The following is a 27015-nucleotide window of genomic DNA, read 5'->3' on the forward strand; positions in this document are numbered from 1 at the left end:
AAAACATCTATTGGCAATTATAAATAATTTTGACAAATTATAAAATTATACAAAAATTAGAGATTAAGGGGTGAAATTGTCAATTATTTTAATTACTCAAACTCCTTGAATTGAAGGGAATAATGTATTTTCTAATTTTGATTTTTGACAATTTAAACAATTAAACAAATGATTATTTTCTTAAAAATACTTTTTCTTTGATTAAATCTAGCAAGTATCTCCTAAATGTCATAAAAAGGGCCAATTAAATTCTAAATAATTTGTGATATCATAAAAAACCTCTTTATCAATTTAGAGGAGTAAAATACCGACCTGAACAATTTACATAAAAGTTATTTAAACCCAAGGTGCACAACTCATTTTATTTATTATCCAAGGACTCTGAGTGATTAAAATAAATTACGGGAGGTTAAAAATTAGGTGTCAACATCAACTATATCTTTCTATACACTTTATTAAAGAATGAAATCTATATTAGATATCTTAATATCAAAATAGCTGATACAGTCATCATTCATTTAAAGAGACTTTGTCGATGAAGGTGCCCTTACCTATCTATACATGCTTCGCTTGGCATAAGTTCTACTGCTCATCAGTATTAGTATTGTTAACAAAGCCCAAAGAGAAATTAGACTTAGTTTTTTGGATGGATCGTCCTTCAAATGCATTATTTTTTAATTTTTGCGCCTGGTGCTCATTTAATGAGGATTTATTGACGAAGGTACCCTTACCTATCCATTTTCCGTCCTTAGCCGTTAAGTTAACGACTCCGGGCATCTTTGAGAATCTTCTCTCTCAATCTCAACTATATCTTTCTATATACTTTATTAAATATTGACATCTATATTAAATATCTTAACATCAAAATAGCTTATACAGTCATGATTCAATTAAGGTCCATTTTGAATTGCTTTGAACTTCCTATCGGCCTTCTTCTTTGTTCTAGGTCCTTTTCTCACTAAGGACCATGGGCCAATAACTTCAGATACAAAGCATGATTTTTTGCTTCACTCGGGATAAGTTCTGTGTTTTTTATCTTCTGAAATTGAACTTTTGCTCCGATATAAGTTCTATATAAATTAAGTTATGCAGCATAAGTTGTACAGTATTTTCAAAATTTGTTGTAGTGCTCAAAAACTGGAGTTATGCTTTTTTGGGACGCATGTTCTTTATCCTTTTTAGAGAAAAACAATTTCATAGCTAATGTGGAATGGTACGATGTATGTGCGTGTTTGTGTTGTGGTTTTAAGAAAAAATACATTATGCCCTCCTGACATAAGTTGTGTAACATTTATAGAGGTTTTTATCTTCTGAAATTGACTTTTGCTTCGCTGAGCATAATTCCTCTAGGAATTAAGTTATGCATCATAAGTCCCATAGTATTTTTCAGAATTTGTTGTAGTGCTTTGAAACTGGAGTTTAATGCTCTTTGGGGCATGTATTCTTTATTCTTTTTTAGTTGAATAACGTGCCTGTTTTTGTGGAGTTTTGATGTGTTTTTGGCAATTATTGTATTGAGTTTTGAAAGTTTTACAGTATCCGGCTTAATGTGTTGGATATTATGATGCGTAAATATAAATTAATACCCCACAAAAAGTTATTTGTTATTTCAGTGTCATGGGTACTTTCGTTCTCTTATTTTTTACTTAAAGAGCTGAACAACAAAAATTAAAGACTAAAGATTCGAGGGCCAAAAATTAACGACCACCCAAAAATTGGGGTATTTGTACGAATGACTTCTAAGGAAGCCCAGAGAAAAATTAAGGATCAAACAGCTCAAATACGCTTAATTTCTCAAATAGGGAAACTCTTATATTTATATTGAATTATTACTATGAAGTGGATATACTGAAGGAAACACAAATAAGATTCTTTTAGCTTCAAGATAAAATTCAGTAACTGTAGTCTCTTAAACTAAGTACGCATGTCCTATGTTCACTCAATGCCTCTTGAATAATTTCATCACGACTCTGTTTACCCAAAAAAGGTACAGTTAAATTTGTTAGTGGTCTAAAGAATACGTGAATCGATTTGTTATGAACAAGTATAAAATAATAGCAATTAACAATGAAATCAAGTAAATATAAAGCAAAAAAAGGGTGAAATAAGCTTGGGCCGTATGAGCTCGGAGGAAATCCTTCATTGAATATCACTTCGGTTGAACACTTAGCCTTGAGGAACTTTTATTAACTTCGAACAAAAAGAATGACAAAAGAACAATTTTTCTAATAATTAGAATATGAATTGTATTGCTGTGTAAAAAAATGATCCTACTACATTGAGCTTAAGCTCCTTTTATAGTTGATAATCACTACATTTAAGCTGTAATTCGTGCTTAATAATGAGCAATAACAACCAATAAATGTCACTTAAATATAAAAGTGTGACGTCCAGCTCTGAATTCGGACCGGTACATAACGTCTGATGCTCATAAATGACCCGTACCATTTGCTTCGTAACACTTGCTCTGGGTTTGCATGAAAACATTCCTTCCGGATTAAATCAATCACCATGCCCTTCTTCAATCTTGTCTGCCACGTGTCTTTCTTTCTTATTGCCACATGTAATATATTTCCAATGTATACAGGTAGTCCCTCCCACTTCCCGGTGAAACAATAAGGTGAGACCAGGGGATGGATTTGAAACGTTTCCAAGAACACCAGTCTTCTGGTGGGAAACTGAAACGTCCTGACGGTTCATTCGAAGAGACGATCGTCAAATCCCCATTCAATGCCCTCTATGCGAAACGTCAGCGACCTTTCAATCATGTCGATTGACATAAAGCTACCATTTATGAAAAGTCGTGACCCTGACCATCATCGTCTTGTATAAATAAGGACAATATCTAGTCCCAAATTCAACCAAATCCTTCTTTTATATGAAAGATTTCCCCAAAAACCTTCTTTGTATTCACCCCTTCACTTGTTCATTTTTGCAAGAAAAACCACCACCATGTCAGCCTCATCATCTGACCCTTCTCCTACTTGTTCTTCAGAGGATAGATCTAATAACGACACTCCAACTCCTATACCCCGTTCAGAGAAAACCTATGTTTCTCCTACAAGTCAAAAAGTCGACTTGCAATCCCTTGCCACCAATGTTCGACCCTCAGGAATTAAATATCATGAGGATTTTTGTGCTGATGACCCCCACGAGTATGTCGAAGAGATTAATTCACTGATAACTGCTGATGTCCTTCCCAAAGTTCGTAAGGATTGTAATTTTAACCTAGAAATTGATGTTGCTGTCTTTAGCCCGTAAAACCAGGATGAACCATCATGTAGAGGGTTTTTCTACGGTCTATACCTACCCTTTTATGATAGGTTTCAAGCTACCGAGTCTTGAGATTATCGAGGTGTTCTGTCGCCGCTATCGAGTTTGTATCGGTCAAGTGGCTCCCCAGGTTTGGCGCTTAGTCTATTACATTCAAATTTTGGCTGACCAAGCCGGAATCACGTTCTCTCTTGACCATCTAATTCACTTGTATTCTCCTCGGTTATTCCGAGGAGGATTGGTGCATTTATTTCCCCAAGGGAGACGTAGCTTGATCAGCCCGGAAGATGATTTTGACAAAGGATTATTACATAGGTTTGTGATGATCCGAACCTGTCAATTGCACTGTCCAACTTCTGAGCCATTCCCCGAAGTGTGGAATATTACTCGTAAGTATTTCATAAGGATCTTATTTTCCTTATAGCAGTCTCGTTCCTTATTTCATTTAAATCCATCTTGAATTTCCACACCTTTTCAGCCGTTCCTGTTGAGCCAGAGCTTATAGTTGGGATTTTCGAATGAGAAGTTGACCAGTTGCGCACTTCTCCCAACGTGATCCGGACCTGGAGAAGCATGACTTCCAATTGGCGGAAGGGGAAGAGCCACGGTAAGCAAAACGAAAATTTACCAATCAAGTACAACTCCACCTCCTTTGTTTTACTTTTCTTCTTTTTATGTATTTTTCTCTTCCAGGCCTCCCCATGAGAAAATCAGCTTCCCGAAGAGTCACTACCCGCAAAGTGGCTCTGTGAAACATAGTTTATGCTACACCACCAGCCGTAAAAGCAGGCCACAAGATGCTACCAATTCTCCTCCGATTGGAATTAGTTCTCGAGTGCGGACTCGACATAGGCTCATTGAGGTGTGGAGTAAAGTTCAACATGAAGCTAAACACGAGGTAGTTCATATCGAGGACGATGAAGATGAACAAAAGGTTGACAGACCTAAAGAGCACTTACCCTAAGACTCCAATAAGGCTTCTAGGGAACCCAAAGCTTCCTGGAATTTACTCGGAAAGCCCTGCTCTATGATTTTTGAACCATCAAAAGGGAGTGCTGTTCCACCCTTAAGTGTTGATGTTGGGACATCGGCTTTATCTCCACACCTCAAACCTCTGGTTGTTTGTTTGGATTCCTCTCTTGCTCACCTAGCTAATTTATTCCTCCAGGTACCCGTGTTATCTTTCTTATAAATTATTTCGCTAGCTCCCTGTATTTTCAATTGACCACTAAATATCCCTTTTCAGAGTCATGTAGTTGCCACGTCCACTGCGGATCTTGCCCGACCCATCCTTTCTTCCCCGGAGAAGAAAAGCTTCAAGAAGACAATGATCATCTTAGGGCCAAAGTAGAGAGGCTCCAGGACGAAGTTCGAGGTTCTGACTCCCTCTAAGCTTCTCTTAGAATGTGCTTGGAGGATTTGGCCAATTTTTTAAGAGACCACGAGAATTCCGTGCAGATACTAACATCATCTTATGTCGGCCTTCAGAACAAAGCGACCAAGTTAGAGAATGATTTGAGCAATGATCACGACCAGCTTGCCAGCGATGAGGTTTCTCGTAATCGCCTCCCAGCTAGATGCCAAAAGTTAAGGTTTCATCGTGATCTAGCTATCTTGAAGACCCGGAGGGACACTCTTGAAGAGGCAAGTGCCAGTGACTTTGACCTTCCTACGTCCTTAATGCGTAAATCGACTTGGAAGTCGCTGAATTGGCTATTGAAGATATCTAGGGCACCGAGGGAAATGATCCGGTGAGTGAAGATTCTGATGTTCCACCTGCTATAGGAGATGCTCCAAACGCTTAGCCCCTTTATTTTCTATTTGAAGCGCCATTTTGTCTGAACATTAGTTTAATTTGTGAACCTTTTTCTTGTTTTTGGATTAAACCTGGGCAGACCATGGGACCGAGCATGCCGGTCCCTTTCGCGGGTTTGTAACTGATTTCAAGGTTGGTTTGTCGATCCTTGGAGGTGTCTCTCACTTTATTGAATGATCTAATTTTGCACCTCATAGTTGTCAAATTTCGATATCTCTTATTGTTTCTAAGAAGAACAAACTCGAAATAAACCTTTCATACAATAACACGACTCAGGCTTTTTTGCGCATTCTCCCGTTCCTTTTCTAGCACTTATTCGTTTGTTCATGCCAGAAACAATTATTCTTCGTCTTTAAAGCAAAGACATTTCATTACATATACCCCTATATTTATTATCTTTTATGATCAAGTTTTCAAAAGTGAACATTCAACTTCAACCGGTTTGTTTTTTCAGAAATGACTTTTCTGTGCATTTGTGTCTTTCTATGAAAACATAATCGACTGACTGTTCAAACAACATCCTTACTTCATTTTTTGACCTCAATTTTGACCAATGATGAACTCCCATCATATTTAATTTCATGTAAATATCAGAGATCTCTTCATCCGACTTTTATATTTGTTTGTATTACCTCCTTTCGAACTCTTTCAGTCTAATTTGTTTCGGGAATGTCACTTCCAGACATACGCTTTATAAGATTTTATCAAGGTTTAAACACTTCTGAATGCATTCTTTACGTAGTTTTATTCGGGCAAATAACTTTTGAATGTCTACTTTGAATAATTTCATTCGGGTTAAATACTTCCGAATGTATACTTTAAATAATTTCATTTGGGTTAAATACTTCCAAATGTATACTATAAATAACTTCACTCAAGTTAAATACTTCCAAATGTATACTTTGAATAATTTCATTCGGGTTAAATTCTTCCGAATTTATACTTTAAGTAACTTCATTCGGCTTAACTACTTTCGAATGTATACTTTGAATAATTTCATTCTGGTTAAATACTTCCGAATGTATTTTTTATAACCGGTTTTCATATTGGTCAAGCAGAATCCTTCCGACTTAATTATTTATAATAAAGACCGTATACTTATGATGATGAATTAGACGTCTCTAATTTAGTTTGACATATTTGTTTGAATGTAAGCTTTTCATTCGATAATTCGTTTACTCTGACAGAATTCAAAACGCTCGAGTATATGTAATTCTAAATCATAGTATAGTATTTGTAGAGAAAAATTCTATTTGACTGATGAATTTCTCTCTGTTGATTTACAATAATGAATGCATTAAATTTTTTTTGGGTGTGGGGGGGGGGGGGGGTGACTAAACTATCCGGATTTCTCGTTAATCGGTTTAAGCACCGGCAATCGGTCCCGGATTTTTACTACATTATATTCTGGAGAAATTCTCCAGTATTTGTACAAGAAAACTTGGGCATCACTTGCCCCTTTCTTCGGCAGTCCCTAATGTTCTATTTGGGTTCAGCCTCTTGACTTTATATCTAACATAGAGTGAACAATCTCCAGCGCCTCTTTATCCTTGTAATCCATCCGTTCTGATTATCTTCTTCACTTACAGTAACATTATTTATGTTGTTGCCTCATTAAAAATCTTTCCGCAAAAATCCTTTTTTGGGATAAAAACCGGTCGAAGGGAAAAAGAGTGTAGCAAGTGTTTTTAGAATTTTGCGAACGGTCTTCATATGCTTGTAAATGCTTCCTTTTCTTCCGTGGAAAAAACGTAAACATCTTTTACCTGAAACAACCATTAGCGCTAAAAGGAAACAACACTATTAAATCAGAAAACGTACCTTAAATAATAACTTCACTTCAAACGACGTGATGTCGGCTTCCTTTCTATCTAGTAGCATGTAAGCTTTCTTTTTGGGTCGCTTTTTGGATCACTGCCATTATGGGTAGTTTACCCAATTTTGCTTCGGGGATACCAAACCACATAGTCTGGTCCAGTAACACTCTCTCATTTTTTTTAACGGACATACCGTGACTTCTTTTTCTTTTCCGAATATCGGCAACTTACCCTTTATCAGTTTCACTCATTTTTCATAGCAACCTTGACGCCGAATATTCCTTTCACCACTAGCCATTCCCCGGATGTATCCAATTCCATCTGACGTTGGAAATTCTACCTGTTTACATAATTTCGAAGGTACTGCCTTCATATCGTGAATCCAAGGTCTCCCCAAGATAGCATGGCATTCAATGCTGCCATTTACAACGTAAATGTCACGACCCTAATTACAGATCGTGCGGGCACTTACCTTATTATCACTAGTAGGCGAACCCTTATCCGTTAACCCATTATTTTAACTTCTTTAATCATTTATACTTAAACAATCAATGATTATGTGAATGAATAAATAAATAAACAATTCATAATTAATAGATAATATAAATACGGAAGTCTAACTATTACACCCCCAAAATCTGAAAGTCATCGTACAAGGACTTTAACTAACATTGTCTAAATAATGAAGTATATCTCAACTATAATAATAAATGATGTCTGGAATAAAAATAGATATCTGGAAAGAGAGATCTTCAGGTGGCAAGGCATGGACAGAAGCTCACCCTCGGATCTGATCGAGCAAACTAGCTTCAAGCTAGAGATGTAATCTGGATGAAATCTCTGGAACACAATCTGCACTCAAAAAGGGTGCAGCAAGGTAGTATCAGTACAAACACTATGTACTGGTAAGCATCATAGGCCGACTAAGATTAGTTCACGCATATAAGTATAAAATCAACAAGATAGACAGATAGGCACTTAATACTCAAATCCAAGTCACAGAATATCCCATAACAGAGTCACAACCTAAGATGAAGCTTCTAACCCACAAGTCTGTCAAGTTTCAATAATCTCACCTGATAATCACAAGCCCAAGTTCCTTCCCTAGGTAGGGTCACTAATCCATAATTTTACTTAGTCAATGGTCATCATTATATTATAATAGGCATTTAACATCCATACCAAAATCAGAAACAAACGTGCACATAATAATGCAGAATAAAATGTGATGATGTGCAATGCAAAATATGATGATGTCCAACGCAATGTAATGTAATGCACTGGCCAAATACACACTGTACACACATGCTACTGATGTCATAGCTCAGAAGTCATGACCTGCAGGGGACCCATGGTGTCCATGTACCCTCGTTCCGGACCCACTCCTCGGACCCGAGCCATAAATACTCCGCCCCGAAAAGAACCTCAGTCGCAGCCATATCAATATACCTCTCGTCTCTGAAAAGAACGTCAGACCACGAGCCCATAATCTAGGTCACATATGTGCCTTTCCATAACATTGTCACATCACTCCCAATGATCAATTCATCAAGTACCATGTATCAAATAGTATCACAAGTGCAACAAGAAGATTATATTAACTTCTTCACTAATTTCATATCACAATGTATGTCTCAACGTATTCCAGTTCATTAGTATGTATGGACTATTAGCAATATCAATGTCAAACACAAGGCATCATGCCATAAGTCTTCCAAACCATTTCCATCATGCATGAGTGTATGAACGCATAAATGAGTGTAAACGTGGTAAATCGATGTAAGCCAATAAAGCAACAGTGAAGGTATAAGTCATAAAGCCACAAGTCATATTAAGACTTGGATCAACTCAGCCATGAAATGAATCATACAATCGTCTCAACCAACATAATAGTCTATGTCTCTCTTTTCTTCCACATGTAGCAAGTACGACTCACAACTAAGTCTTGTATCACTAAGAAGCTCCACTTTTCTATATATTATCATCAACAGTAAATCATACATCAAGTGTTCATCTACATATTATCATCAATATGTAAATCACAATTCAGGTCTAAACTCAGTATTCCTTCCTTTCTCCGATGATGTGTGTCATAATAAGAGAGAATTGAGTACAACACGACAATTCAGGTAATAAGTCTAATCACAATAACGGGGTCACGAGCCACCATCAACAACAATCAACCTAATAGAAATCCATCCCGAATCGCCACAGTATGAATACAACTACACCTCATATTTCAGTACATAAAGTAATGGCGACGAGCCCACAAAATCAGAAGTCATACCAACCTAGCTAATATCCAACCAAAACACCATGTCCGAAGACCTAATCATGCTTTCCTCCATCAATTCTGTATAATACATATGTTTCGCTAATCAAAGTCTAACTAAAGTAAGCCGTAACCTACCTAGAATGCCGAGCAATAGTCTCAAATCGCCAAACCTTAGCCTTGCCTTCTCTTTGGAGAACCTCAAAATGATTAATGTCTATCAAAGATGAATTCTATATCAGAATACGAATCTAAGGATACCCATATTGCCATAGTTTTACCCAAAACCCAAAAATGGATCCAAAATAGCCAAACCCGAGCCACAAGGGCAAAAATGTAATTTTATTAAAAATTCAGATACAATATAGTTAAAATAGTACTCTACAGGTCTAGACGAGTCCAACGATACCCATATTGCTATAATTTTAGAAAAATATCCAAAATACCCTACAATGTGAAACCGGGTTCATGATGGTCAAACGAGAAATTTAGTGCATAATTATATTACCCATCATCTGGTTAACCTTCAATCTTAATTTCATGAAATTCTATTCATCACAAGATATTTGAATTCATCTTTTCGATTTTTAGCCCTAGGGTTCTTAACCCAATAGTTCTTCACAATTAGTGTATAGGATAACTATGAGATGATGATAATCGACAAATAAATAATGAATACTAGGTTAGAATCTTACCCCAAAGTGCTTGTGAATGCTTTTCGATTGCTCTCTCCCCAACCCTCCAACTATTGAAGGTTTCATCAATTCTTGGATTTTAAATCTTACATCCACCATTAATGGAGCTTAAGCTTGTCATGGGATTTGAGGAAGGAGAAATAATGAATCACGCAAGGGTTTTCACTTACCTTCAAGGAGGAACTTCACCCTAGCCCTAGAAAAATAGCCTCTCACATTCTAAGGAAGTATTTTTGGGTTTAGGATGGGAAAAACTTGAAAAAAGACATTAAAAACGGACCTACTGCCTAGTTAGGTCGCTACGGTGGTCACCCGACCGCTGTGGCAGTCTCCCAGACCGCTATAGCGGTCCTCTGGTCGCTGCCAGCGGCCAGTTGGAATAGCCCGAACGAAAACAGGCATAACTCCCTCATCCGGAGCCGAAACGCGACGATTCTTTTTCCTATAGCTTTGTAATTTCGATACGGATCTAATGGTTTAAACCTCACTAAAAAAAAAGGTTGGATGATCAATCTGGAGCCGTTTCTATCAACAAACCTCCAGCGCAAAACACCGAATACGAGCGTGACACAACCCCAAACCCATATGAACTCTTTGGAACCTCACCAAAACTTGTGGACAAGTTCAAAATAATCATAATAACATATTGGAACTTCCAAAACATAGACACGGGGTCATCCTAACCCGACGTTGACCATGGTCAACTCTAACTCGTCAACTTAACTAGTTTCTCCATGAATGACTCAATCTACACTCGAACCTTGCGGAACCCAACCCAATGACTTTATTAAGTTATATATCATATTAACACGATATGGGGAAGGGTCAACAAGGGTAATTAGGTCAAAAGCGCTATAACGAACAGGTGGGTCGTTACAGTAAAACCTCGTATTTTTTTTATCACACCACCTGTATTAACTGGTAGCTCGATTTGCCCCTTCGTTGTTTTACTTGCTTCACTGAATCCATTGAATACTCTCACGAATGGCGTCAATTCGCCCGTCATTGCCAGTTGTTCAATGACTCCCCATTGAATGACATTGGCCGAACTACCTCGATCAATCACAACATCTGTAATTCTACAATGATTAATCATAACATAAATTACCAGAGTATCGGGGTGAGGTGAAATTAAGTCTTTCGCCTCTTCATTGGTGAACGATACTACAACCTCATGCATAAGTCCTTGGGCTCTTTGATCATATGCTTCCGACAACTTATCCTTTTTTATTGAAAAGGACATTCTGGTATCCATAGGTTCGTCAGTTATCATATTAATCACATGATGCAGCTCAACCTGAACCTCTTGTTTGCTCGAATCCCTATTCTTACCGTAATTCTCCTTAGCTCTATCACTCAAAAACTCCTTTAAATGACCATCCTTTAATAGCCGCGCAACCTCATCACGTAAGTAATGATAATCAGAGGTCCGATGCCCTTGAGTCCCATGATAATCGCAGAACAAATTTAGATTCCTCTGACTAGGGTCTGACTGCATTGGTTTGGGCCATTTTGCACCCTCAATCTTCCCGATTGCCGCGAGTAACCTGGCTAAGTTAATGTTGAAACTATATTAAGATAACCTTGGATTTTCAATGTTGTTCGTCACTGAATTGGCTGCTACGACTTCGCTCCGGCCTTGAACGAGACCTCCCCGGTTGTCTATAAGGTTGGTAGCTTTCCTTCCAAGATATGAACTCCGAATCAACACCTCTTTTAGGTTTGTCATGGTATCGATTCCGGTCTGTTGATCTAGCCGGTAATCCAAACTGATCATCTTACACTCATATTATTGATTCGTACCTATTGTGAACATCCGCCCACGTTGTATTAGGAATTCCAGTAAGTTCTCCTTCAATTTTAATGAAGCGCTTTAACTTTTAGGGTTCAGACCTTTAGTGAATGCCTCTGCCGCCCATTCATCCGGTACTGATGGTAGCAACATCCGTTTATTTTGTAATCTTATAACAAATTCCCGTAACAATTTTGTATCTTCCAGAGCTATTTTGAAGATATCAGCCTTTCTTGCAGACACATTCTTCGCACCAGTGTGTGCTTTGATGAAAGCATCCGCAAACATTTCGAAGGAATTGATCGAATGCTCCCTGGTAGGGAGTACCATGTCATTGCCCCTTTGGACAAAGTTTCACCGAACTTCTTAAGTAAAATAGATTCGATCTCATCCGGTTGCATGTCATTGCCTTTAACGGCGCAAGTGTACGAGGTCACATACTCTTGGGGGTCTGTGGTTGCATCATATTTGGGTAGATTCGCTATTTTGAACCTCTTTGGGATCAATTTAGGCATTGCACTTCGTGGGAATGGCAATTGTACATATCTTTTTTAATCTGGTCCCTTCAATACCGGTAGTGCACCCGAAATTTGGTCTATCCATGAATTAAATGCTTTAAACTCTTTTTTGTTTCGGTCCAATCGGCTATTCAATTCTTTTTCGCTCTTTTCTAGCCGACTGGACAGAGCCTTCAGATATTGCATGACTTTTTGTGCTGCGTTATTACCAAAATCATTGTTGTTGCCTTCTCCATGATCCGTAGCTGTGTCCATGAGATTTGCATCAACACCACCTTTCCTTGCTTGCAAGTCAACAATTGCCTTCTGTTGTTTTTCCAGCAGATCGAAAATCTTTGCCTATCCTGGATCAGTGGCTCTCACTTCTTCCTCCACATCATCATTATCATTGGGAGTCAAATCATTCCCTGTGTGTTTGGATCCCTGAGTTTCTTGCCTTGATTTCTCCTGTTGCCGGATCTATCTCCTCTGCATTGGTATTGTTCAACACACCATCAATTTTATTTCCAAAGATTTTCCATAATCTGGTATTACCTGATTTCATAGAATTGCGAATGATTAGTAATGTAATCAGAGAAACATAACAATAACACTATTATCCTTAGCCCCATAGTGGGCGCCAAACTGTTTACCCCAAAAAAAGTACAATTAAATTTGTTAGTGGTTTAAAGGATACATGAATTGATTTGTTATGAAAAAGTATAAAATAATAGCAATTAGCAATGAAATCAAGTAAATATGAAGCAAGAAAACAGTAAAATAAGCGTGGGCCGTATGAGCTCGGAGGAAATCCTTCATTGGATATTACTCCGGTTGAACACTTAGCCTTGAGGAACTTTTATTAACTTGGAACAAAATGAATGACAAAAGGACAATTTTGCTAATAATCAGAATATGAATTGTATTGCTGTGTGAAAAAAATATCCTACTACATTGAGCTTAAGCTCCTTTTATAGTTGATAATCACTAGCTTTAAGTCAATTCATTCCTAATAATGAGAAATAATAACCAATAAGTGTCACTTAAATGTAAAAGTGTAATGTCCAGCTCCGAATCCGGACCGGTTACATAACGTCTAATGCCTATAAATGACCCGTACCAATTGCTTCATAACACTTGCTCCGGGTTTGCATGAAAACATTCCTTCCGAATTAAATCAATCACCACGCCATTCTTCAACCTTATCTGCCACGTGTCTTTCTTCCTTCATGTCACGTGTAACACTATATTTCCGATGTATACAGACTCATGAACTAAATGATGCTTTATTATTAATAGCTGGTCTCTTGAATGGTAAATCTCTTATATCATATTGGGATTTATCTAAACTGAAGTTTGATTTATCGAACCTAGCCGAACGAAATTTTTTCGGTTCGGTAGTTGGTATCTACTTTCAGTTACCGATTATCAAATTACCGATCACAAACTTTAGAAATACCGAGCCAAATACCATAGGCCTACCCCTTCTTAGCGGAACCACTAGCTCAGAGCTTGAGTTCCATGTGATATCTTTTTTTTTTTTTTTTTTTGGGTAAAGCAAATACTTCTTTTTTGGTCATGTTGGACTGTTGGTAAAGCAAATACCTTATGAGGAGACTGAAATTCACCTTAAAGGTTATTGTTCAAGTGATGATATTGATTTTCTTTCTGCTACCTTTTCTACATTATCCTATCTATTTCGGTTAAGAGAAATGATAGGTGTATAATAAATTAATAAACCCACACATAAATTCTTCAAGCTCGGTTCCTATAATATTACTTCCCCCGTTCTTATATAAAAGAGCTTTTGACATTTTTATTATGGTTCAAAATGAATAAATTGTTGCTCCCAAACGCACATGCACGTACATGTAGTCGTATAAGTAATAAAGTGATAAGACTATCGAGTCTCGAACCCTACAAGGACTTGTGATTAACTATTTACTAAATTAAACTATCCTAATTATCTATAAAAGGGTAAAATGTAGGCTAAGGGACGGATAGGAATTATTTGGCTAAAATAGTGACTATCCTCCCAAAGCACTTTAATACACTACACTTTTTCTCTTAAGCGCAGCTCTTCAACTCGCCAATTTTCAACCTCCTTTTTCACCCACAACATTCCTTTATTTCCCCAATTTACTTAAGCACGTTTTTCATACTTTACTAGCAAGGAGCACACATTTTATTTATCTTTTCAAGACTTAATTCTTTTTCCCTTATTCCCGCTCGCTTCTAAAAATATATATTTTCCTTTTTCAATAAGTGCACCCTTAATCTTTTTCTTAAGTTTCCATCTTCAGCTCTCCTCTTTTTCAACTTCTCAAACTTCTTTCTAGCGCCAATTTTTCAATTAAAGTGCTCTAAGAGTTACAGGATCAAATTTTAGGCCAATGAGAACAACGGGAATAAGCTTAAGATGTGGTTACCAAAGAAATAGGTTAAAGGCTCAATGGGGGTGACTAGGGATATCGACATACGAGTAGGAAAAGAGATGGCTAAAAATATGGCGAATCAAAGAAATGCCCATATCATCTCCTAACTCAACATAATTCATTTCGCTTTACATACACACCGGGCAAGTTCTAGGCATCACTATGAAAGCATGGAATATTGCAGAATTTCACACATACATGGCACATGATCACTCAAGATGGATCCCTATCGACCCTCAAATCAAGAAAACAATAGCATGACTTTAATGAAAACATATTTAAGCCAATAGGATCACAAAAGAGTCAAGTAGACGAGCTTAGTTGTTTCAAGAGACGTACCGAAAGAGTGCTTGAACATAACTAAGATTCTCCTATTCATAGTCCGGCTAACGAGGAGGTTAACCCCTTTCTATGGGGTGGGAGGACTCCAATAGGGATTCGATTCCTAAGAAAGAAATGAAGATCACCAAGATGTTTCATGGCGAAGTGCGTACCCGATCGGCCGAATGAAAGAAGGGGAGAAATTCGAAAGCCACTTGACTGTATTCATTTTTTCTAGGCATGTTCCTGACTTAAATCCTGAGAATTGCTTATTTTTGTTGATATTGCACATAAACCGAACACCTAGTAGTCAAAGGACTCTAATGGCTAGAGACTCCTACTACTACCTGATGACTAAGTTCCCTCAAGATGGTCGTCAACCACCCATCGTCGAAAAAAGTCTGTACTCCTAATTTTTTTAAAATTACCCGGTTCAAGCTACATCCCTCAGAAAAGAACTAACGCACAAAGAAAATCTAAGAGAGATTATTAACTACTACAAAAACTGAGCAAAGATTATCTCCCCACCTCATACTTAAAACTATGCTCTGTCCTCAGTACACACCATAAATAATGGGAGGGTAAAAGAAACTCCTGGAAGGCCAAACGCTAAAGTATTAGCAGCTCATGGTTTACTCAAACTTCTCCCAATATCCTTGGTTCTTTATGCAGACACTCCACACATAGTTCTAACTCTGTTTCTGGCTTGTGTAGACTCCCAATGACTTTGCTTCCATGCTCATACTCCTACAAAAAAAAAAAAAAAAAAAAAGCACTTTAAAAATAACATAATGAAAAATAAAATGAAATTAAAGAAAGCTGTAAAATTGGGTTGCCTCCCAACAAGCGCTTGATTTAATGTTGCGGAACGACACCATCACATTCACCACTTTTTACTCCACCTTGAGGATATGAATTTCACCCCCCCCCCCCCCAATTTTGCATCAAATTTTCTGTTACGCTACAGGGGCGATGGTGTGAAATCAAAAAATCGAGCAATAGTTGTCGCTGTTGGGTTTAATTGATAGGTTGAATGGGAAATGGAAGGAAAATGAGTTGTTCCCTCTTGCTTTATGAAATAAGCATTTGTCCCTCATTGGTAGTGGAAAGAAAAATTCTCCTACTTAAAATTAGTAGAAGCACTCCTTCTTGTTGCTAAAGGGTTAAGAAGAGGGTCTTCCGTCACGCCGTCATCGTCGCTCGGCTTTGAATTCGGATTCGATCAAATGATTTGATTGATAATCTTTTTGGACCAAATTTTCTTTAATTTTAATTATTTAATTAATTATTATTTATTTAATTAATTAAAATATCTAGATCCAGGCCCGTTAGTGACCCGGATTCGCGTGTCTGACCCGCGACCCCTTTCTTTCCCGGATTATTTTAAAATTTCCCTCTGTTTTTAAAACTGTGACTTTTCTGAAAGGTTGCAAACCTTTTCCCAATCAGTGCTTCAATGGTTATATATTTTCGTTGATCCTCATAATTTTTACTTATGAAATTTTCTGATATTCTTCTTCTTCTTTTCTGCACTTCTTAAAATCTCATGTGATATACTACCTTCGAGTGGTTTGTCGTCATTAAAATTTGCTGTACCGCTATTTTGGTGAGTAAATCGTTCTATCCTGGGAGGAAAGATTCCAACACCTCGGGTACATTGAGGGGAATAATTTCCTTAAGGACACACTGTGAATTCAGTGGGCTCTGTTTGATTTTTCATATACTTTCAGATATTGTTCATATTATTTATTTCTAGTTTCTGTTTTACGTTTTCTGAAAATTTTCCAAATTCTGTTTCTGTTGAACTTTATATTTTTGGATACAGTTTGATAACAGTCGCATCTTGCACTTGTTGGCTCTTAAATGAGGTATGTCTTTTAGGCTTGGAAAATTTTAGAATGTAAGGGTCTTGTTCCTCATCTATGCACCTCTCCATAGGCTTGGAAGACTCGATTTGCATTTTGGCAACCAAACATAATATAGAAAAATATTTAGAATGAGGTTCAACATGCCCCACTCCCAAACTGTATTATTATGACATCCTCCACATTATATACTCCCTCAGCTTTGGCATCATCAATAATATTCTGGTCGAATGGTTGAAATTTCTCTTTCTACTACCCATGTTGACTACTATCCACAACAATTGATAGTTGGGTATTAGATGCCTCAACCTCTTTATTTAAGTGAGCTTGCAGGTCATAGATATTTGAGCCAAATTGGTCTATCTCTTATTTGAGCTCAGTTCTTCCTTCTCTCAGTTGAGTCGCCATGTTTATAAGACCATCACAGAGAAACCCATAAAATTTTATTTGTGGAGTTTTTCCATTAGCCAAGAATGACTCATTACCTCCATTTTTTCAAAGCTATTTTCTTGCGGGAACTCGCTCTCTTTTCTGTTCGAGGTTCGTCTTGGGTATTAGGCAAGACTGTAACTTGCAGATCATTATAAGTCTCAGAAATAGCATGTATCTCCGTGAGTTTAGCACTAAGCCGAGCACCATGTTACACATCTTCCTGTTTATAACTCTTGTCTACATCACAAAAAAACAGGAGAATGATCATAATAGGGGCACAGGAAAAGATAACAACACTTAGGACAATTATTTCATTGACCATTGCACCAGTTGTAGCGGGTCGATATTTTTTTCAATTCGCATTTGCACTTGCCTCATTTAAAAAGGAAAGTATCCCGGGGGAGTACGGTTGTCAATCGTACCGGGAAAAAGGAAAAATATACCTCTACGTAATGGTACTCTAAATGGATAATGTTTTAGAATCACCACATAATTTTTAGAAAATTAGGAAAACCAGTTCGAAAAAGGGTTCATTCAACACGGTTAAATTTTAAAAGAATCCTAATCTAACCAAAGTATGGGTAAGGGTTCTGGTGATCCCCCGGAGAAGGTGTTAGGCACCTCGATATTAAGGATCCGTAAAATACGGTTGACATACAGGTTCTAATAGTATGTTTATGTAAATAGAAATTGATGGTGATAAAACTGTTTTGTTTCATATTCCCGCAAATAGAAATTAGTCATTTCATGCAAAAAATACACCACGTTTTAAGAATCAAAAGTGGTAAAATTTTGCTCAAAATGGGCGTTTAGGGTGTCGGACTAGAACACTTAGGCTAATGGCCGAAGGCTCTTAGCCTAAGTAGGACTCTACGTAAGTCCACCCAAAAAATAATTTTGAAAATTTTTTTTTTAGGAGTATTGGAAAGTAGTTTTTAAGAAAATAAGGTAGGTATACTATTATAATCCATATAATATTATATAGTCCATTTTTACTCTATCTTTTGCTAAGATTTAATCAAATTTTATTCTTTTTAGCCCAAGTCTAAATAATCATATTAGTCTCACAAGCTTTGTCCAATCAGTCCATACGTTCAAGTCCATGGTTTTCTTATAAATGCTCAAATTAGTCACAAACTTCATAAAATCAGCAGTTTTGGTCCTTTAGTCAAATCAGTCCCAAATGGTGTTAATGCCCCAAATTTAGTCTTATCTTTAGTGGCAAATTCATTTTTTGACGACTTTAAAACATGGCAATCTCATAAGGGTTCCAATTGGCACGATAATTAGGCAAATAATCAATTTAAAGTATATAATTTAAATGAGGTAGAGAATTTGGGCCGACCAAGCCCAAAAGGAAAACATTTATGCAAAATCGGGCCTGCTTTTTAATTCCACGTATGCTCCATTTTGCTCCAATGTTGGGTTGACTCGATCTAGATACGTTAGTGGGCCCCGTTAGGGCCCACCAATGATTTTTGGATGAACATAGAGGTAAAGGACATACATGACATTAGTTTATGCTCGCCAATTAAATTAAGTACTAGATTAAAACTATGATGGTAATTATTACAATGCCCAAAAAATAAATTACATCAGATCTGGGCCAAGCCCATATTAATGACAACTCAAAACAGTCCCAAATGCCACAAAATAAAAACCCAAAACAATGGTAGCAACTCGGATACACAAGTCACAAATAATGGACCCAAGTAGTAGGCCCAAACTCACTCCCTTTTAAATTCTCTTTGAGTGTCAAAACTGTGATACACGCAATATACTACTCAGTTTTCTTCCTAATTTACTAAGTGTCAAGACTCTAATATACGGGATATACTACCAGTGCGTCACTTATATATATGAAGAGCAAAACCCTTTAAAGGGCCTACCCTCCATATACACTTGATATACACTACATATTCAATTTAACCTTGACTCTAAACACCACATTCAAGTCATGTACAAACCATAAATTCCCCAGAAATCCACACAATTGCAAACATCAAATTCTAGCTACTGCCCAAAGCTTGAACAATCAAACAAAAAAACAAAATACCACTGAGTGGTTCATCAGACACAAGGGGAAGGAAATGCTCAGCTTTAGGCAATGCAAGGATAACTTAAGGCAAGGCACAACAAGTACCTAGGACTCAGAAGATAGCCATGGGACAACTAGGAAGAACATGAAGGTTTAACATGAATATAAGGTCCAACAGAACTTAACTATGGCATAAAGAACAACTAAGACAGGATCAACAAATTTCTGAGAGGGTGAAACCAACCTAAGTGTAAACATAGTTCAACTGTAGGCATGGCAAGTCACAAATAACAAGAGACTTTCATGAGAGCAATTACAGATTCATTTAGCCCTAACTGTGGCCAAAATGGGTTCATGACACTATCCTGGGCTCAAAATACTATACTAAAATTATTATGGGCACCAACCAGCAGGCAGAGGTAGGAACTCATGTACATGGGCTATAGAAATTCACAAATCAGCCATAGGTGCAAGTGTGCAGGTATCACATTTATTTTAGTAATAGCAGTTTTGATCTTAGTTTTAGCATGACATTGAGTATTAAAATTCAGAACCACGCATAGCATAATCAAGGAAGTCATGGCACACTTTTAGGAGGCTAGACAAGTAGTGTTGATAGTAGAAAGGCAAGGAAGTAAAGCAGTTCAAGGTTGAAGCAGTGAGATGAAAAACGAACCGGGATCATACTTATGGTCCTCATTTATGAACTTTCTAGAGGAAATTAAATCATACTCCGCTAAGGAGATAAAGAGTGATTTTGTGGTGCTTTATCTAAATTCTAAGTAGTGAATTAGGTCATGGTACTCCCGAAACAACAAGCCCAGACAAGGTAATGTCATAAAAGCCAAGAATTGATCAAGTAAATGGCAAAGAAACAAAAAGACAACTACACAGACTGATTTTAACCCTTTCCTGCGATTTTTGCTTAGTTTTAAACCTCCCATGCTCATTCTTCTATATTGAAATACTAGGTACAACAATTCCCAGAAAACCACCTTCAAGAACCAACTCAAAGAGCACAATTTTATAAGAAGGAATAAACTGCAACAAATTCTAGGTAAATAACAGATAATAGGGGAAAGCAAGTCACTCAGTAATCTCAAGAACTAGTTTAGATTTTTATACTTGGTTTTAACAGAAATCTAACCTCCAACCCCCCTACACTTCAACCTTTTCTAGATGAGCCAACAGAGTAAGTATTGACAAGCACACATAATGCTCAAAATGGCACTTACACTCTTTCTAGTATCAGGGATCAACCACAAACCTTATATCTTTCACATTTCTATTAACCTTCTATCTAGGCAGTCCCAAATATATCCAACAAGTTACAAGAAAAATCCCCTTTATCTTCACATAAATTAGCAAGGTTCAGAAATGGAAAAGCAAGGTAAGCAAGCAAGCAATCAGTTCTAGCCTCAATCAAAACAAGCAAATGCCACATAATTTCTAAGAATTACATCTTTTAACCACCTCTTAGACTAACTAAATAGCAGTGAGTTAACTGGTTTTACTTATATCATAACAAGGTACTACAAAATCAAGTAGCAAGTTCAAGGTCATGGCTTCTGAATTTCTAATCTTAGCCTGTTTTAAGTCAATGAGGTCTTAACTATTCACCAAAGTCATTTTACATCCTAGTCAACTTTATAAAACCAACAGAATTCTACATTTTTTGATTTTATTTAAAGGTTACATACAAAAGTCCAAAACAAAGTAAAGAAGACAACAAAGGTCTTACTCAGTCAAATAAGGTGATCAAAACAAAATTAAACAAGTCCATAAGGGTCATGGGAGCATGAATCTACCCTAAGTTGAGTAAAAGATCAGACAAGATCACAGTGATCACAAACAGAGAAGAGTACACATAGAAACACTCACAAACAACTAGGCCTTGGGCATAGGGGATCATGGTTCCATTCTTAGGTCATCAATACCATATTTAGACTGAACAATACCAGGGAGGATGGAGGAATATGTGAACACATAGGTCTGGGATCACAAACTACTAGCAGACAACTTGTTTATCTTTCAAAAGCAAATTTTTGTCCTCTATTTTAGCATTACAGTAAATCCAGCAAAGTTTAATCCTTTTTTATACTCCTTACCTATTCAAACAATAAGGGTGTATAAAAGTCTGTCTTCCTAACATTTCAAAGTCCAAATTAAAACATGACATCATTCCATGATAATCTAGCTAGCAAGAGAAAAGGAAAAATGTTATATCAAAAATGAGATCCACACAACGTAGTCTAAACAAAACAGCGTCCTTCTTTCTTTTTATAGCAGATTCTAGGCAAATATTAGTAATACCCACAGGTTTAGAGGTGAATTTTAAGACTTCAAAAATTCTACTAATAAGAAAATTTCAGAAAAAACCTTAAGTTACCCTTTTAAAAGAAGTTACGCCATTAGAAGTGATTCTAATCCAACAAATGCTAGGAAAGGATCAATTTTGACTTCTAAACTTGGACTTTAACAAAGCTTCTAAAGGCGAAATTCAAACCTTTTAATACTGTAATCAATCAGAGCATGACTAGAATAAAAAACACACCAAACAACTAAACTAGTAGACAAAATTGATCTATTGTTGTTAGACAGGACCTTATTCACAGCATAAGGAACTAAAATCTCAAGAAAAGGATTAAATACTCAAACCTAATGAACAATTTCATATAACAAAGAAACTGAACTTTAAATAACTTGATATAGATTATATTGAGTTCCATACAACACCCTCTAAATCCCATTTCCTAGCTCTAAATCCCAGAAGGGGAAACAACAAAACAAAACTCAAACATGATTCACAAACAAGCTTAATCACATTACATCAGTCTTAAACAACATCAACACTTCACTTATTAACTAAAACTAGGCAGAAATGTATCCAAACTAGTGAAACGAAGTTTCAAACACACATTTAGACAATAATATAATCATTTAATACTCATATGAAGACTGAACTGATTTAAATAATAGGATAGGGATATTGCCTCTTGCAAAGGCAACCTAAAGATCAAATGAGGAGATTGAATCAAGCCCTCAGCAACAAACACTTCAAAAACCTTTTACTGTTGTAAATAATATTATAAGTGAATGTCCATGTATTATAAAATGTGTATTTATTTACTTGGAGAGCAAGGTTTGGTTGGAGACCAATGTAACTAGGTAATAACTATAGTTACTATGGGACTCATCTAGTTAGAATTTAACTAGTTACTTGGTGACGAAGTATTTCTATTCCTATAAATAGGAAGGTTTTATCTCCTTAGCATGACACCATCAAAATATGACAATAAAATCTCTCCTCAAGCTTCCTTCCTAATTCTCTTGTTTCACTCTCAATTTGTATTATTTTATAACACATTATCAGCACGAGGCTCTAACTATCTGAGCGAGACTGGTAGGTAATATTTCGTCATATCAGGTAACTAAACTATTACATTCTTCTAAAAAACAGACCATTGCAGTCTAGGCCCTTGGCAAGTCAATATTGTGTTATATATATCATGAAAGAAAAAGAACACTTATTTACTTGGTTATGGAAAGCCTTTACTGTAATAAAGATGGATGGTTAAAGATTTCTATGTATCTAGTTGTGGGAAGGTGAGGTTTTAACCATCGAAGCAATTTAAAAGAATGTTACTTCCCTATTGCACATCTGACTATCTTCTACATGAAAATTTATATTTTATAACCTTGGGGTTTATCTTACTAATCATCTTTGGTTTTGTCCTATTATTTTTTGTGAATTTAGATATAGTGATATTTCTGAATGTTATAGAGATGTTATTTCTTGAAAACAATTGAATAAGCATGTTGCAGATCTAAACACCAAAGGCTCGAACACTCGAAAACATGTATGATTGGTCTACTGCCACTTAACTCCACAAACAGTGGATGTGAATCTAAGGTTACGTTATTGAAACCAAAATTGGAATTTGATTAGGATTTGGCCACAAACCCTTTAACTGTTCCAATTTTATGATTTATATGTGTATTATAAAGGAGGAGTAGATCATGATCAGAAAGCACACTTAGCTCTTCACTTCCGTTAACTATAGTGACCTTTAATATTCTTGATAATGAATTCTAAGTGCTGACAACTATTGATCCTAAATTATATAAAGGATATATTAATCAGATTCATACATGCTTTTAGGTACTATTCATTATTCTTAATGATGATAAATTGTGAATGCAATTTTAGTACGCTTATGTCTATTGGGAGCATTTGCATTATTTAGCTTGCCCTAGAAAGGCCTATTTGGTGAGATTTTTCTATCTTGAAAAATTAGTCTGGAACGATTCGTCCCGTCTTCCGTCTATTGTTGATATCTTGCAGCAATTAAGTTTTGAGGGAGAACTAATTATTACTATTCAGGGGGACATAACTGATAATGTTTTATATAAGCCTCGTTGTAATTAAATTTGTTTTTTGCATCACAACCGGTGGTAATTTATTTAAAGACTTCAGGGTAAGTCTCGGTGCATGCAGTTTGGCCTATTATAAAAACATCGGGTTCGAGTCCTGATGCACCATAATGATAAGATGTTAGATTCAAGTCCCAGCGAATTATATGAGTAAGACATTGGGTATGAGTCATGCACCATATTAATGATATAATGATGCTAAGGCAAATTTTGTGTTTGTGATGAAACGTGGACGTGACAAGGGACAAAATAATAGGCATCATTGTGATAATTATAAAAGGAAGAACATTATGGGTTCTCAAAATGATCCTTCAAAAGGTGAAGGTAATATTTGCCTCAATGTGGTACGAAATGTCGTGGGCACGCGATTGTCATGCTACCTAAGTTGATAAATTATATAAATCCTCCATCAAAAGAAAGGAATACAAAGTGAAGGCTCACTTGACCTTTCAAAGTGATATTGAGGTGGGTCATATAAATATGATAAATTCCCAGGCATGACAATAAGCTTATAATGAAAATTTATAAAGCACATGCAAATGATTATAGTTCATTCCTTGAAGAGAATGTGACGTATGATAAGCATCGTGAATGCTAGCCCATTCTTGAAAGTGAATGTGAGAAGATGTAATAAAAGATATGGATAAAGACGTGCTTATGTATGGTTATGCTAATACCACAACTCACCTCTAGGGGAGGTTTGAGAAAAATCATAATTGTGGTATAAGTAATCATAGATCATCTTGTCGATGATGATCATTGACAGGAAAAGGTTAAAGAGAAATGAGTCTTGCCTATAATAATTTGACCGAAATGATATAAATTTCTCCTTTAAAGGATATGTTCACCATATGGATGGTGTTATGAAATATGTGGTAGTACACAATTAATTGGGAGCTCTGGAAGAGAAAATTTATTACTACATTGGAGGAATTAAATTGATTATCAAGAAAACATTATACTGTAGTAAGTCTCAAAGAAACTTATTCAGTTTCAAAGGTGTTGGCCAAAGTGGGCGTTCATATTGACACTATTATTAATGATGGAAAGATTTAATCTCTTCATATTAATACAATTATTGCGGGTAAGAAATATAAATGTGAAATGTTACCCTGCTTCCCTCATGTTTGTACCACACAAATATAAGCATGATGATGGAATCACATGCGATAGTAAACTAGAAGTTTATTGAAATAAATATCAGTTGGCATGACCGGTTGGCCATTCCAGTTCTAATGTGATGCAAAAATAATTGAGAATTCACGTGATTATATATTAAAGAAATAAAATATTCTTCAAGAATTCTTTTGTGCTACTTGTTCTCATGATAAATTGAACATTATACCAGCTAAAGTTGGGATTGAATCCCACAATGTTGGAACATAAAAAATATATATAATATATATATATATATACTCGCCATGTGGACCGTTTTATTATTATATGATTTTAATAGATGCATCTATTTTATGGTCACATGTGCATTTGTTATCAACTTGCAGTTTGATTTTTCCAAGGTTGTGTGCTCAAATTGTTAAATTAAGAGCATGGTTCCAAACTATGAAATTACGTTGATAATACTGGTTTATATCCAAGTTGGTTTAGCATAAATTACATGCCTCTAATTAGTTGCTAAACAATTGGTTATGAGAACAAATCTCCCAAACAGAGTTTTGGTATGAGATGTGTTATTTAATATGTAGCAGCTTATATGCATCAAGCCAACAAGGTTCCCCTCTCACAATTGGTTCAAGGTCAGGAACCAAATAATTCCCATCTAAAAATGTGAATGTGCGGTATATGATTCAATTGCTCCACCATAACGCACAAAGATGGGTCCCCAAATAAGGTTGGGGGTAAATTTAGATTTCCTAACATTAGGGGGAGAGATGATAAGCAGCTGGAAAAATAAATTATATATAATGAATTATCACTAGTATGATCCTCGTTTAACATATAATTCAAGTTAACTGCCAGACGCATTTGCTGACCAAAGTGAAAATCATATTCCAGCTGCAAATGCTCCTACTAGAATTAAAGTCCTTGAAGGATAGAATCTATGGCATGCCTAAAGCGTGATAGACCAATCGGTTCTAAAAGTAAATCTCCTTGAAGAAGGAGAGGAGCAAATGATCAAAATGGCCATAATAATGAGGCAAGTGTTTTAAAAGAGCACCATGATATAACACTTCATGAAACCTTGGGAAAGGTTCAGGTACTTGAAAATGATGAAAAAAAATGAAGAGATCTCGATAAGTTATGTCGCATTGGAACCGATCTCAAATGACCGTCGACGGTATCTTTGATAAAATGTAGCACTCAACATTTAAATGGTGACGAGGATCTTGAATTCAAATTTGTCAAGAAATGTGAGCAGATAGATGATTGGCCAAATGAAAATACGCAATTCAAGTATATTTAGTTTCAAGTGGTAAATATGAAATATTTTGGATCTATAGTCCAAACATTTGAAGATATAATGTCAGTGGGGTATAAAGAAACTTTTGAGCAAAAAGTGAGATGAAAAATAAATTCACGAGATATAAAGAACGGCTCGTGCCTTGTGGTATAAAGATTTTTCGCAAAAGTCCTGACATTATTGTATGGAGATGTGTTCTCCTGTGGTGGATGCAATGAGGTATCATGTAGTATGACAAAGGCATGAAAAAGGACTTGAATGCGTATAATGAAATATTTTCATGTCTAGCTAGACAAAGGAAGTTTATATGAAAATTCTTAAAGGATTTAAAAGGTCTTAAAGAGATTCCATTGAGTACCCCAATGGCAGTAAAATCACTTAACATAAAGAAAGATCAATTTTGGATCTCACGAAAATGGTCAGAAAGTACCATCTCCTAATGCAATTGATGCACTAATATATCCTGCTATTATTTTCTATGAGATAATGCTTTTATTGATATGCAAGCAAGATATAACCTTACTTCTACCCGTGGAGACATCATAATGAACCAAATAGTGATATAAATTTATTAATTCTAACCATTATTATCAAAGATTTGTTGGTTATGAAATGCAGGGCATTTATATGATCTCTATAAAATCCGAGCTCAAACAAATTATATGTGTGCACATATGGGTGTTGTCATATCATTTGTTCTATGAGACAGTCAGTTATTGCTAACTCTTCAAAAATGCAAAGGATTCTCCTTGAAGAATGAAGTTCCACTACATTATATGAAGACAATGTTGCTTGAACATAATTCAACTGAAAAAATGATACATTGAAGGTGACACGCGAGAAATATATCTCGCTGAAAATTATTTTCACACATGATCATCAAAAGAGCGGTGAAAGTATATTCAAGAA

At 36.2% G+C, this 27015-nt stretch overlaps 1 protein-coding gene across 1 annotated transcript; it reads right to left on the reverse strand.

The window, feature by feature from the left end:
* Window positions 1-10711: 10711 nt before the first annotated feature.
* Window positions 10712-11995, reverse strand: LOC132048852 (uncharacterized). Its single transcript, XM_059439538.1, has 2 exons — window positions 11767-11995; window positions 10712-11424 (listed from the first exon to the last, which is right to left on the reverse strand). The coding sequence occupies exons 1-2, from the start codon at window positions 11993-11995 to the stop codon at window positions 10712-10714; spliced, it is 942 nt and encodes a 313-aa protein (XP_059295521.1).
* Window positions 11996-27015: the final 15020 nt, after the last annotated feature.

The sequence above is a fragment of the Lycium ferocissimum genome, chromosome 3, assembly GCF_029784015.1.
Source record: "Lycium ferocissimum isolate CSIRO_LF1 chromosome 3, AGI_CSIRO_Lferr_CH_V1, whole genome shotgun sequence".
Lineage (NCBI taxonomy): Eukaryota > Viridiplantae > Streptophyta > Magnoliopsida > Solanales > Solanaceae > Lycium > Lycium ferocissimum.

Excerpts from the sequence above, each read along its gene's own strand:
- LOC132048852 (XM_059439538.1), bottom strand. The coding sequence starts at position 11,995 with ATGGTACTCCCTACCAGGGAGCATTCGATCAATTCCTTCGAAATGTTT. Across the intron at positions 11,425-11,766 it reads GGCAGAGGCATTCACTAAAG|CCAGGTTACTCGCGGCAATC; the intron begins GTCTGAACCCTA and ends ACATTAACTTAG.